Consider the following 15,440-nt stretch of genomic DNA (forward strand, 5'->3'; position numbering starts at 1 on the left):
AGTCGGTGAGGGCAGGGCGCATGAATAGGGGTGGCTGGGAAGTTGGGCTGGGAAGGTCTAGGATGCACCCCACAGTGCTTTTGTGTGCTCTTACATCCCTGTGTGTGTGTGTGTGTGTGTGTGAGTGTGTGTGTGTGTGTGTGTGTGCATGTATGGGGAGGTGAGGGGCGAGGGAGGGGAGGGGGGGGGTTAGCATATGTGAGATCATGTGCTCATATTCACCAGTGGAATGTAAAAAGAGAGGAGGTGGAGGAGGAAGAGGGGGGGGGTGTTCTCCTCGCCTCTCTTTTTCCCTGCTTCGTTGTTTTCTGTTCTCTCTCTGCTGTGCTGCAGCGTAGGTCTGTTTGTATAAGCTCTTTACAGGATTGACCAAGCCACGGAGCCATCCAGATGAAACAAAACCAACCTCATTTGGTTGTTTTGAAAATGATTCTCTTTATTTTGTTTGGTTCAGGCAGATCCACCTCGTTTGACATGAGGGGAATAAAGCCTCTCTAACGTCCAGGGTCATTTCCCAGAAACATCGTTTGTATCTGCGAGGCTCTTCCTCTGTGCACTGAAACTTCTTTCATCAACAGGTCTTATAAAGTCTCTAGACAACATGAATGAAAGATGCAATTCAACCTCCCTTTTCCCCCCTTTTTTCCCTTTCGACCTCCTCAAAAGTACAATAATCTTCAGTCACTGGTCTCCTCCTCTCCATTGCGTGGCTGTGTGTAGCACCGGAGTGGTGCTGATTAAGCCAACAGAGAGACAAACGGGAGACAAAGTCCCAGCCCACCAGTTTAGTTTCACATCCTGGACTGGAGCTGGGCCGCAGCCTGCCAAGTGGAGGGCTTTTAAACTGGGCTAAACACTAATTGCTGCCCTATTTCTTTTATGTTGCTTCTTTCCCATCTGCGATGGCGCTTCCAGACCTCCACAGCAGCCAGAGCCTCATTATAGCAGACAGTTAACAAAGGCTGGGAAACAGAAGCGGAGAATTCACTTAGGATAGCTATCTAACCGCCAACTAGGAGGCCTGCTCGGAAAATTGAATCAATGACAGGGGTCGGCTTGTGATTAAATCCTTCAGGGATATTAAGATATTAAGATTTTGGAAATCTTAATTATTCATCTAAATTGTTGCGGCTAGCTTTGATAATGGAATAAATTGGTTGTAAAACTGAGAACGGGGTGCGAGACAGGCTTTCAAGCATTTTTAAGATGTTTGTCGTTCCTTTTTTTTCTCTCTTTCACGCTTGTTTTTCTGTAGGTGTTTTTTTTTGTGTGTGTGTGTGTGTGTGTATGGGGGGGGGGGGGGTGGGGGGGTTAGCATAGAGAGAAAACAGAATGATGGAAATGTTGAAGAGGTGAATGAGAATGAAGGATAAAGCGAGAGGGAATGAGATTGGGGAACCGAAATAGAGGGGGCTGAGATTGGGGGTGGCAGGGAGGAATAGAGAGAAGGTGGGGAGGAGAGAAGAGGGGGTGGTCAGCAACAAAGCCTAATGTTGCCATGGAAACTTGTTTATGCCTCACTGATGCATCTTGTAGATCCAATTAGAGACTGATTGTGTCCATGTCTTCATAGACACACGCACTTGTACCCGGCCATGGTGCGCACACACGCATGCACAAGCACGCACACACAGACACATGCGCACACACACACTTGCATGAAAACATATGTACGCATACACACATGAGCGCATGCAGAGTGTTGCTGCTGAAAACCAGCAAATTATTGGGAGAGGTAGGACAAAGGATACCCCGCGTTCTCTCTCTTATCGGCCCTTGAATTAGCACAACCCCTCCTCTCACCAACAGCCCCTTCTCACCCCCATGAGCATCAGACAATAGCATGGAAATAACGTCTCACCCGCTTCCAAGCCTTGTACAAGAGCTTCTGTCCGAACACACTTTCATGACATCATATTCGCCGAAAAACGGGAGGTCGGATCGGCAGGATTTTTACCCTTTGGCCAATTTCATTTTGCATTTCCTCCCCTTTTGTGAATGAATTCATTTATTTGGTAATGCTCCTTTCCAATAAAAATGTCATGAATGTTGAACAGGCCTTAATCCAATCATGTTCATTTTCATGGGGGGTATTTCTTTAGAAAATGGGACTTTTTAATCATAGTTTCTTACAATGGCTGGCCTTTTGCCAGTGTTTAACATCAGAAGAGGAGGGATGGAGATCGTAAGTCTCCCCCCCCTTTACACTCTTACACTCCTCTATCAGTCTTTTCAGAAGCCATCATAGTCCTCCCTTCCCTGGGCCTGTCTGAAGAGTCAGTTATTTAGTGGTGAAATGATGTGTGTGATGATGAAATGAGGGGCTGTAGATAAGGTGAGATTACACTCTCAGAGAAAAAGAAGGGAGAGACAGAGAGGGCCCCGGCCCCTGATGTCTTGTTAAAACGTGAGGGATCAGAAAGAACAACAAATGCATTGCGCGCAGCTAAATCCTGCTTAAATCCGCTGGCATGGGCAGATCTAGCAGATAGCCCCGCTGCTGTGCTCGCTGTCTGCGACCACAACACACACACATACACACACGTACATAAACACACCCGTGGTCAGTCCGGCTGTCTGGGTTAATGCTTGGCTAACTGGGACAGCAGAGCTGAACCATGTTGACATTTTAAGCCTCAAACAAGTCCAGAACAATGATTCAGCCCATCTGCCCCCCCATCAGACCGCAACCTCAGCCCATTTTGCTGACCGTCTAGCACACATACACACACACATACACACACAGACACACACACACATGCAGACCTGCATAAACATACACACCACTGCCCAAACACACTGCAAGTTCTCAGTGTACCCCCCGCCCCCTCTCTTCACACACACTTACACACACACACACTTACACACACACACACTTACACACACACACACACACACTGAGTCTCCTCCTGTTCTCCACCTTTTGTGAATAAAAGAGAACAAGAGCTGATCTGATTGAGTTGGCGGCAGAGAGCGAGGTAGAGAGGTACGGTAAGGCCAGATGGATTATCTTAATCCTCCAGTAGATGATCATGGCAGATTGAAGATGAACCAGAAAGCCTTAACCTCCCGGCTGACCCCCGCACATTGTTTTTCCTCCAGAAACTCGGACCTCTGATGTAGAAGCAGCGTAGATATGATGTTGAAGCACGGGTCTTATATGGTACTCCAGAAATATGAGAAAAAGAGTCTGTGGCATTCGTTGGATGCGATCCTATCTGTAGCCTTTACTGTGGCAGCCATTTTGTGTTTGGCCATCTTGTTTCCCTACTTGAAAACTTTTGGTATGCTTTGATTTGGATCCAAGTCTGCGAAAGAACTCTCAAAGATTTGTGTGAAACACTCTGTCGACTCACGCTGAACACTGTCAAGCTGTAACATGTAGTGTTTTCGTGGGACCAAATTAACTATGCTCTGCCTAAAAGCCTTTGCCAGACAAATGTAAACCCATAACTCCTGTAGCTCAAAGTATTAAGACTGTATAAACTGTTGTCTGAATTATGCGCCTGCTTTTTCCAGACTTCCTTTATTATGTTAGTTACAATTTGTCTCCTTTTTCTCGCTCCAAAGGTTTGTGGCTGGAAAGGGCCTGGTGATCTACCCAGACATCGGGGACAAATTGGACATCATCTGTCCCAAAGCGGACCAAGGCAGAGAGTATGAGTTTTACAAGCTGTACCTGGTGAAGAGGGAGCAGGCGGAGAGCTGCAGTACTGTCCTCGATCCAAATGTCCTGGTCAACTGTAACAAGCCGGAGAAGGACATCAAGTTCACCATCAAATTCCAGGAGTTCAGCCCCAACTACATGGGCCTGGAGTTCAAGAAGAATGTCAATTACTACATCACCTGTGAGTTTCTCCTGAAAAGATTTATTGTTGACGTTTAGTTTTTTAACCTTCATTTAACCAGGGAAGCTTGACTGAACAATCAGAGTAATAATCTCCGCTTCACACTCAGTTACACACAGCCACACCTGGGAGTTAAAACTGACTTGTAATGGCTGCTGTAGCAGCAGCAACGTAGCAACAACCAAAAGTGAACTGCTTAGCTCATTGCACGGTAGCAGGTCTTAAATTTATGGGTCTGTGATTTCAGAATCATTTCCTAATCATTTCCGAGAAGTTTTCACAAAAAGACCTGTGTAATCCTGATAATTAATCCTCCCTTATTATAGGGAATATAGAGACAGTGCTCAATTGGTAGTTCATTTAATTAATTCCAGTGAATTGCTGGTGTAACCTAGAAACTCATTTAGTCAGTGCACATCAGGTAAGCTGAGCATGCAGAACTGTGAAATGTCTACAAATATACAATTCATGTGTTTATGAGTAAAGTTTCCAGTCATAAGTGGATAATGACTATGTGCTTACTTGAATTGAAATATTTTCTTTAGAGCTTTTTGTTCACATTTTTCTGTAATTAGTGTGAAATAAGAAAGTTATTTCCCTGAAATGTCTTTGGAAATGATTAAGAAATTATGCACCCTTAAAATTAGTAGAGTATTACCCAAAAAAACACTTTGCACACTTTTCACACATACCTTTTAGACACAGTCTGTTTGCTGGTAATTTGTTATGGGCCCTATTAAGTAATCATTCTGAAGTTAAAATTATATTCAGTGTGAATATAATTGTAGGCTTGTAGAAAGTAGAACATTTAGGCTATAATTCAAAAGGTCTCATTTATGCCAGAAAACACATCCCAAATTCTGATGGTGTCTAAACAGTGTAGAATTTATACAGTGTGACGTATGACAAGAATGATTTTATTTATTTAATACACATTCAGATTTCTTTAACTCATGAAAAGACATCCTTTGTTGGGTTCTTCATACTCCAAGCTGGCCTCTTTATTTAGACCCTTATTTTCCTGAACATTAGTAATCAAAGGAGGTTCTGGGTGTTGGAGAAGCTGGCTGAGGTGGCACCAGAGCAGCGTTTGTCTCTGGAATGGGGCTAAACATTCCACAAATCTGCTCTACAGCGATGTCAATAGTTTTATTCTCTGTGGGTATGTCAACAGCTGTGAGAGCATTGGAGACATGGTCCAAAACAACCTTTGTAACCCCAATATACATTTCACTGAGCTGCTGGGAGGGCATATTGAGGAGGGGGGCATAGAAGAAGCAGCCAGAGGCCCTGCAGAACTTTGGAAACAACTACCATCACCACCTTTTGTGCAACAAGCAGTTTGGAGTTTGCCTCCTGTTGCTTTCCTCTCACATCATGCTGAGGACTTTAAGGTGTCTGTACGTTATAGTCATTACAATGATTTTTAAAACTCTCCAGAATACAGCTCAGACATTAAAATCACTGTACTTTACTAAATGTGTGTCAAATGTGACTCACTGAAAATCAGGAGATAAGACCTCTGGGGAGCATGAGGAGCATCTGTGCTTGAAACTAAATGTCCCTCATTCTCACTGCCCACACCTGCGACAAAGAGTGAGATTTAAAGTGCAAATTTGACCTATTTACAGGATAAAATCAGCATAATATAGCACTTAACTCCAAACCTTCCTGTCTAGGATTCTGGTCTTCATCAAAATCCTCCAATTCATACTCCTTAAGGCTTCAAAAGAAGCTTTATCTTTACTGTTTCTCATAATTTATAAGATGGATTGGTGTAACATGAGAAGACTTCAAGGTGTAGTGGTTGTATACTTTCTGTATGTGTCTAAAAACCCAGTGTATTTTTTCTCTGCTCTAACAGCAAGGTGATCTTATCTTCACCAGCATCAGCAGTCACTGGAGATAGCATCTGTTTTTTTCTGCTTATGACTTTCATCACCAAAGCAATCTAAAAAACTGAGGAAATAAGTAATTTGTAGGCATGACAAGACAGGGTTTTTCAGATTTACCTGGTATTTTATATTGATGCAGGCTAGAAGGGATAGTAGGTATTACCTAAGACTTGTCATTTTCTATATGCTAGCAGGCCTCATATATGAGTAAATCAGATCATGTTCAAAATTTAAAGTCTAACTAGTAAACACAAAAACCTCACACATATCCTGAAGGCTGTGTAGATGTCTCTGCTTTCTTCAAGAGATTTCAAAAGAGATTTTGTAACTATATATGATAATACAGAACACACTAAAGTGTCAAAGCCTCAACAAAAACTTGGCAATTGTATGTTGAGTTATGGACTTGAGAGTACTTCAATACGTTTGAACCCCTGGCACAAATAAACAGAGTGTGTTTATGGTGAAGGTTGTGTGTCTGCAGAATTATTCAGATTCAGTCAAAACATTATGGACTGCAGCTTCTTATCTCTTTTTCTTTTTAAAGGATCCTGTTGCTAAATAAAGGGCAAAATCTCTAACCACCTGCAGGAAGCTACTGTAAAATGATGCATGCATAATGTATTAAACAATTTAGCTATTATGACCTCAGTAGATGGTCACAGAGAGGGCCATTAATCAAATGTGAACATGTTGTTACCCAGGGAAATCCTTTGGTGTATTTTTTGCCTTAAATTATATAGATGAGAATGAATTGACCCCACAAACAAGTATTGACTGTCAAAGCCTAATACAGCTTATACCTGCCATTAAGCTCCATTATTGTCAAAAAACTATTTTAACCCATTAGTGAGTCAAACTGTCACTCTAACACCAAATGTGTATCAATCCACAGCTGAAAATAGTCCCTAAAATATGCACAATGTTTTGCAAACATTGCTTAAAACTACAGCGCCCCGCTGTTTAGGAAATTGCTTTTTTAAAAATTCAAGTGTATATTTGTGGACCATTTTTAAAGATTTATGTATGTAGTAGGAATGAATAGCATTGGTGCTAAGTGCTGCAGTCAGGGTAGGAAAGTCAAAAAGTATTAAGTGACCGACTTACGCAATGTTATTTTGTTCTATTAATGGAATTTTGCAACAAAAAGGAAATACAAAATATTGCCAGCGTTATCAAATGTTGGCATGTACACTGCCATGTTATACTTGTATCCACACATATATTTACATGATACAAAAGCTACAGCTTGAATGATGAGTCATCTACCAAATCAATGCAAGGCAAGTTATTGTTTTACCATCTTGTTAGCTCAGAAGTTGCAGAAGTTTACTTAGCTCTCACAGCTCAGTTAATAATGCAAAAAGTATTCTTGGCTACTTTGGCCTTATCTAATTTCTGCTTCAGCTCCTAAATTCCCTGGAATGACTTGAACAGTTCTCTAAAATCATAACATGTGTTGTGGTTTGTCCGGTCAGAGGATATTGTTGGGGGCTCTGCCACATCTGTAATTGATTCCTCCCCGAATCAATGTAATGATCAGAGATGATCGTGACATCAGTAGTGCCATATCCAGCCTAATATGCAACAAGCAGCCTTTTGCCAAAGAACTGCTGGCACCGTAAGAAGTCAGTGGAGGCTCTGCAGGCCATAAGAAACACACTGAACCACCACTAATCTAATTTTACAATGTAAGTGGAGGTATGGAGGAGAAAGGAAAATGTAGAATACTGTTAAATCCACTCTGCCATAATTAGCCTCTTAATAACCACCTCTCCACATCACATTTCCTCCCAAATGAGGATACAGACAATTTAATTTTACTTTCTTTCACAGTTAAAAAAAAAAATGCTTCAGAAGATGTTAAGTGAAACTTCTATTATGGTATGAAAACAAAACCAAGCTACAGTCAGTTTCTTTAAGAATAGCTTATTTATATCATCCTCCTCTGAAGGAAAAAGCCGCCATCAATTAAACCCCACATATGTTTCCCTTTTCATCTGCAGCAGTTCAATCGATATTTGTGAATTCGCCCTCAAAGCCAGAATGCAGGGAAGCATGAAGCTTGTGATGTTATCAAGCGACATTTTTTGAGGGGGGCCGCTCCTGTGGCAACATATCATGTGGACTTTAAAAAATATTTCTTTGAGCTTTATTACACCCACATGTCTTCAGAAAGCACCTCGGGCATTTTCAGGGTCCGCTCCTAGTTTCCCTTGCTGTTGTTAGCAGGGCTGCTCTGTATATTGTCTCTTGATTACATTATAAATATTTTAACTAAGTCTATTAGTGACATGTGTGTGGGCATGCATCTCGACTATGGCACGATCCGACATCAAAGCGGACACATCAGCTTTACTTAAGGTTGAATTTGCTTTTGCACAAACACTTTGTTGTTTCTCTGCTGCAGAACAATTTGCCGCTGATGTGTATATTACGCAAGTGTTAAGGATACTTAGTACTTGCTCCGCAGTGCTTCAGACCAAGCTCATAACCGGAGCCAGTTGTAAATCCTTCACAAGGGAGGCTGGACATGCAGGATCCAGCCTGATAGTGGATCATCATTAGGCTCATATACTGTAACGTTCTCGCGTCAGCAGTAATCGGATGCGGTATTTGTCTTGGTATTATGTTAATGTTGTTGTCCTTTGCAACAGGAAGAGCTTGTTTTATTTATTCTACTGCAGCCTGTGCACACACCGTGACACACTTCATCTATCATTTAGATAATGGCCATGCATGCTTTGGCTGCATGTGTGTAATATGTGTGTGTTTTCTTGTAACAGCAAACGAGAAGGGACAGCGAGCACCTGCACTGCAACATACCTTTCCTGCTTTTCCTGTACAGTGGAGACTTTGTGTGTGTGTGTGTGTGTGTGTTTGTGTTGTGAGGCCCCTTTAGTCCAGCTTATCCTCCACCTAGGAGATGTGAGTGCGTTATCCCACCGTCTCTGCTGGGAATGCGGCCCAGCCGGCCAGCAGAGCGGTGTAAATCTGCTCGGCCTATAAAGACCAGGCTTATCTGGCCTGATTAACGGTCAGACGTGGCAGACACGTTTGAAACGAGAAGAAAATGCATAGGGGGAGTGGACATTCCACTGAATCTTCCAGCAGTCTTTTTTCTTGTCTAACCTCGGTCTCCACTCTGACTCCGCCGTTCTGTTTGTCTTTCCCTTGATCATCCGCCACTCGAGCCCCCCCCCCCCCCGCTCCTTCTACGGGGTCGAACAAGCAACAAAAGGTGTGGGGTAAAGTAAGCAACAAATGGTATGTGTGTGTGTGTGTGTGTGTGTGTGTATATTTGTTTGTGTGGGTCTCCTGTGCTGTCACATCACCGCAGGGGATCCGGCCCACTCGGTCCTGTCCATCTCAGTCCGGCCCTGACAGGAGTCGGGAGAGGAGCTAAAGGTCAAAACTCATGGGTAAGGGGTCACGGAAACACAGCGGGGGGGATTCAGTAATGATAACCCTGCGCTGATCTAAACCCCAGACCAGCACCAGCCTGTGCTGTCCATCAGCACTCATCACCCCCCTGCTCCCAACACACACATTTGTATACATACACCTTCCCGCCCTACCTTGGTGCATGAGAGAAAAAACTGGTTGTATTTCACAGCGTTGTCTAAACACAGGATATGGAATGAGCTGTTTGTGAGGAAAATGGCCGTGGTGTGTTTAGGGTTTGGAGTCAGGAGAGAAGTGATTTTAGACAGGAGGCTTTTAAAGGCGAAGGAAATATAATGGAGAAAATGAACAACTGAGTGGGAAAGAGAGAGAAGGGACAAACATACACACCCGCACACATATACAAACACGTCTTTACGCGCCCCCAGCGGAGCCCAAAAAAAAAGTCCCTCCATTTTCACTCCCATTCGCTCCACGTTGAAATAATGTGCCATGACTGCTGGGTGATATGATTTCTGTGGTTAGCCGGGCCGGTGAGTCTCTGTTCTATATAAGGGTAAGGCCACGAGGCAGTAAACAGAGGCAGCCTGTCGTCGTGCGCTCTTCTTCTTCCTTGATTTCTCGTGTAGCGAGCAGGGTAAGCCTGATCCCTCCTGACAGCTGTCACTCTCCATCTCAGTGTACCATCGTGGACTCTGACACACACCGACTTCCCCCTCCGAATACGGCTGCAGTGCACTGCTATCTCACCTCCAGAAGATTGCCTCAGTGAAATACATAATGCCTGCTTGCAGAAAGAGTAAAGTTGTTTTCTATTCCATTGCTGGGTTTCTTTGACTTTGTAGCTAAACCCAAAGGAACTTTTTTTATTTTATTTTTTTTTTGTAGTCTTGAAACACAGAGTGGCTGATAAGCATTTTATTATACAAGGATAAATTGGTAATGGAAAAGTCTATTTATTTCCCACTTTAATCTTTCCTCTCGCTACACCTCTGTGCTGATTGAGTCTGTGAATATAAGAATATGTCAGACAAACAGCATTTGACACTGTGGGATGATCTTTCTTGCGGTGCTCACACCTGACAGGATTAAGGTTAGGAGGCATGTTGCATATCGCTAACATTCATGCTTCTGTGTGGGCTCCCTTCTGTATCGCTGTTATTTTTGCTCAACAACCTACACATATTACACCACTCCATCCAAACCAACCCCTTAAGGATTCCTTCTCCACTGGGCATCCGATACTATATTTTCTTTTACTTTGCAGGGAGGGCAGCGTCTTTTTTCCTCGTCTTATTTGCCCTTGGGAGAGTTAAAGGTGAAGGTGGAAATCCTTGGCCCGGTTGCAGCAGATCACAAGATCCTCCTTTGCCCTACATTTCCGGGGATGTAAACACACCAACATATGTGCACACGCGCGCTCCCACGCAGGCACTCGCAATTATAACTCAAACCTGAGCTCAGGAACTTGAACGCACAACACACACACAAATGAAACTCAAATAAATATCAACACTGGAAAGCTTATAGCAAGATTTGATGTGGCGCAATCTCAGTAATCGGATTTGAAGAAAGAAAAAAAGGTGTTAAATGTCATCTTTTAGAGTTAACATAAAATTACCATAATCAAATCCCAGCCACTTACAAAAAGACGGTCGCATTTGTTTGTGGCACGTTTGAATAGACAAAGGAATTTTGATTGTCAGATTATAGAGATGCAAATAACTCACACGTTTCCTAACTCACAATTAAATGAATTTTTAACATCTGGTAACCTCCTTCAGTAAAATCACGCTCAAATATTTTAATTACAAGCGAGAGACACTGTTCAGGATTTTCCTTTTGCTTTGATTGCAGACTCTCACACATGCTTGCTCTCAGTGTAGAACAAAGGACACATTGTTTTATTGCATATTTATCAGATTGTGGACATTTAAAAACGACTTACAGATTGTGGAATAATAACTACTTTTACTGGCAATGATTTATCAGTCTGTACGTATCGTGAAATAAAGGCTCCGAAAATGGTTGAAAAGAATCAGTTTTACATTTTATACCCCCTTGATTGTGGAAGAAAAACCTGTCATCTTATACATACCTTAGATTTGCCGTGTATGTCATCCTTTTCCGATGCTAAATATTCTGGCAAAGGTCTTGAAGAATGGGATTCGCATAGAAATTCAGTTGGGGATTGACTTCGAGTAACTGTCATTGATGTTACCGATTAGAGTTTTAAGCAGCTAATCAGTAAGCCTTAACGGATTTCATTTTCAAAGTAAACCCTGCCAACAGGTCAGGTTATCACCGGTAGAGCAGCATGGCCTGGGATAAGGAGATTTACCCCCCCTGTGAGTGCATATAGCCCAGTGTTTATTAGAGTGCCAGTGTAATATATGACTTTCTGCTTGCTTTGCAAATCTATCCAGGCTGCCTCTGCTACTTCTCCTTTGGATATTTCATTCAGAGAGGGTTAGCAGGCACAGCGTTATTGTCGGTGGTTATTGCCTTTCGTTTATTACAGAGGAGTTTGTTTAGAGTGGAGGAGGGATCGGGGCGGGGGTGGAGGAGGAAGGGGGCAGTGGGTTGGCAGGGGGGGGGACACACGAGGACTTTCTTTTAGGGGGCTGCTCACGTGTCTGTACAAGTGAATGGTAACCATTGGTTACGGCAGAACCCGTCTCTCCTAGATGATATTCATGTATTCATCTCAATTAGTCCGCTCCGTGCATCTCCAAACACAGACACTCATCCCTTCTCGGCTGTGCTCCATGCTTATCTTATTACAATATTTTATCTTGCATGTGCGGCCTCCGTCTCTCTCTCTCTCTCTCTCTCTCTCTCTCTCTCTCTCTCTCTCTCTCTCTCTCTCTCTCTCTCTCTCTCTCTCTCTCTCTCTCTCTCTCTGTCTCTCTCTCTCTCTCTCTCCCCCACTACGTCATCCCTCGCACCCACTCCTCCTGCTGTGCCAATGTGTGTGTGTTTGTACAGTATGGAGATACTGTGGGAAGTCTGTGTTCAAGTCATTTTTGTTAAATGATAGCTCAGATCTCTTCTCAACACACGAACCACCAGAGACCACAGAGCTAACTCTGTTAAACAACAACACTGTGGATTTTTGTTTTTCTCCTCTCAGCTAACACAAACTCATTTGCCAGCCTCTCGCCGAATCGCTCTGTTCTGTATGAGCGATTCTCAGTTGTTGAAAGTAGCTTCCTAGTTTTCTCTAATTCCATCCGTTATGCAGAAACCATCTCTGTGGTTTTGCAACCCTGAAATAGCTTCAGGCAAAAAGGAGAGGAGACATCTAGAGACTGTTGGAAAGATTCACGTTTGGAGTAGAGTCTGTGGTGATTAGGGAAAGTAAATGTGGGACATGAGATGAGCATCATTGTACAAAAGGCAAATTGTATCAGACAATGGTGCATCGCTGTAATAAAAAACATAAGCACAGGACAGCCCATAATCTATAACACTCTGAAAATGCATATTTCCCTCTCCATCTGAAATGTCTGAGGTTGTTTGCTCTCTGCTTTGCCAACAACACATATTCTCAGTGTCTTTCTTCTCCGGCCAATAGCTAAGCTCAAATCACAGCTCTCTGTCTGTCAAATAGAGCTTGCTTTCCCTCTCCACCATCCCTAGAACAGTGGTTTCTCTTTTCCAAGGCACACTCTGAAATGGCTTTGTTTTCCGACAGCCATTCAGTGGCACCCTCAGCCAGGGCCTGCCAAAAAGTCCGCCTCCCTGAGCTGGAGCCCAGGCTTGTTTACACAAACTCATCGGAGAAATATGGATGTATAATTATAGAAGTGGTTGGTTTTAATGTCGCATCTTTGCTATGGAAACCACTGCATGCTTGGTCAGCTACGATGAGGGGCGGCTGATGAAATTCTGACCGGCTATGGCGTGAACATTTCTGTGGAGAGCGTTTTGGGGGAGCGAGAGAGGAAAAAGGAGCTTCTTGATGGAATCGAATCAGCGCCGAGCAAAGCAAACAAACATGAATCACAAGGCGGTGATAGAGATTGCTGTGGTTGTCCAACGCATAAATACAGAGTCTAAATACTGCTCTGCAGGCCAGGACCAAGCCCGTTTCTGTGAATTCAGCTCAGTGGCAAAATGTCCATGTTCCATTCCAGCATGACCACAAGCACACAAACACAGTAATGGGAGCGGACAAACACACAGGAGGCGTGTGTGTGCACAAACACACAGGCATAAATAAGCACAAAGCCACATAAGCAAATTCAAATATATATATATATATATATATATATATATATATATATATATATATATATATACTCATAAGCTCACACCAGCATGCAAATAGAGCACACAAACAAAACAAAAAATCACAAAATGTTCGTGCACGTCCATCTTCCTTCACTCTGCATAGATTTGTTTGTGTAATAGAAGCTGCTGTAGGCATTGTGCATTCGTTAATGCACATTCAAGAAAACTGTAGCCCAGCTGAGCACAAGATATTTTCAGGCGACGGTCCCACACGGGTGTGAACGTGTGTGCTGTCAGAGTTTGTGGATGTGCACCTCGATGGATGGATGGATGCTGAAATGTACGTGTCGTGTCTTCAAATAAATGTGTTGTGTTTGAGTTCAGGCTGTGCCGCCTCTCGCAGCGACTTGATGATTTCGTACATGGCGAATGAACAATTCTGCCTCCCCGTTCCAAACCCACAGGTCCAATTTCATTCTCTCTCTTTCTGTTCCTTCTCTGCCTTTTTTTTCTCTCTCCTGCAACTTAATCTCTCTCTCCCTCCGCCTTGCCATTCCACCTATTTTCTCCTCTCCTTAGATCTTACCCTCCTGCTTCCACCCTCTCCGCTCCCCATCTCTCCTGCACAGTGACAGATCCTTCAGGAAATTGTTTCGAGTCTGCCAGACATTTTTGTGTTGTAGCTGTTTATTTGTGCTGGGGGCACGGGGGTCCGGAGCCTCAGTCTCTCTCCGCTCTTGGACTAGACGTTAAGCTCCCAAACTCTTTCACCGCCCTGCGCCAAAAAAACACTGATCCTCGATCAGCTTGGCTTTACCGTGTAACCGATACCAGGGATGAGGAGAGAGGAGCACCAATGAGGGTGTAATCAGTGTATGTGTGTGTGTGAATTTGTATATGTGCGTCAGTTGCTGGCTTTGTGTGTATTAGGATGTAATCAGCAGCATTTTTTCTGTGGTCTGCTGTGCTCTCTGATTGGGGTTTTGGCGAATAACAGAGGAAGGGAGAAAAAGTGTGTTTCTTTTCCTGCTTCTTGTGTTGCAGCCTGGCCTCAGAGCTAGAGAAGCCTCGCTGTAGTTTGGAGCCACGCTCGCAGCTCTGATGCTTTACACATCTGCTACATCAGACCTCTTATCTATTATATATCTGCCTACCTCTGTGTCACCATGTGTCACTTGCTGTCTCACGTATATGTGTGTGTGTGTGTGTGTGTGTGTGTGTGTGTGTGTGTGTGTGTGTGTGTGTGTGTGTGTGTGTGTGTGTGTGTGTGTCTGTATGTATTATAGCTGCTCTGACTTGGGTCCCATGTTGGCTGCAGTCAGCTTTGTTCAGTCGCCTCCATGTTAGCAGGTACAGGAGATTCCCCCAGGGTTTAGGCACGTATGAAGGCTCACACATGCACACGCTCACACATGCACAGTCACAGGGACACGTGCACGCTCACGCACCTGTGCACTTCTCTCTCTCTCTCTGTCTCTCTCTCTCTCTCTCTCTATCTCTGTCTTTGTTCTGCCACTTGCAGATTTTGTTTTTGTGGACAACAGATGGGCTGACATCAGCTATCTCCTATATAACAAGTGCACTCTCCGTCTCTCGCTCCATCTCATCTCTCTCCCTGTCCATCTCACTGTCTTTACTCTCTGCGCTGGGATGTCTCTCGCATTTTTGTCAAGCAAAATGTCAAACATTTCTCATTTCAGCTCAAAATATCAGATGTCTTTAGGGTTTGCAGTTTGAATTGAATCTGAAAAAATGAAACAATTCACACATGAATCCAAAATAAATAAGATTAGTTGATATTGTCAGTAATGATAAGTTGCAGCCCTAAATGTTTCCCTCTGTGTTTTCGTGACCAAATCATCACACCCACAGCCTGAAGGCAGCTTTCTCACTTCTCACCACAGCCGTAATGTTGGCTTTGCTTTGCCTCTCCTCGCACATTGCATCACTGTACCGTTCCCTCTTACTTACAATACCTCATTGGGTTTATTTTGCATCGCCTATTTGTGATCGGAGGCGCTGAGCCCGCCACAAGAGTTATTGTTTGTTTGTTTGT

The 15,440-nt window shown here is 43.5% G+C and overlaps 1 protein-coding gene across 2 annotated transcripts in view; it reads left to right on the forward strand.

Annotated features, from left to right (window-relative positions):
* efnb1 (ephrin-B1) overlaps window positions 1–15,440 on the forward strand; it is a 271,344-nt gene that overhangs the window by 20,792 nt on the left and 235,112 nt on the right. For both annotated transcript variants that reach the window (XR_009925483.1, XM_062425420.1), the window contains exon 2: window positions 3,571–3,848. Coding sequence is in view for 1 of the 2 variants with exons in the window: in XM_062425420.1 (XP_062281404.1) it covers window positions 3,571–3,848 (278 nt within the window). In the remaining variant the exon portion in view is untranslated. The remainder of the gene's footprint in view (window positions 1–3,570; window positions 3,849–15,440) is intronic.

Source organism: Scomber scombrus, chromosome 9 (assembly GCF_963691925.1).
Source record: "Scomber scombrus chromosome 9, fScoSco1.1, whole genome shotgun sequence".
Taxonomy (NCBI): Eukaryota; Metazoa; Chordata; class Actinopteri; order Scombriformes; family Scombridae; genus Scomber; species Scomber scombrus.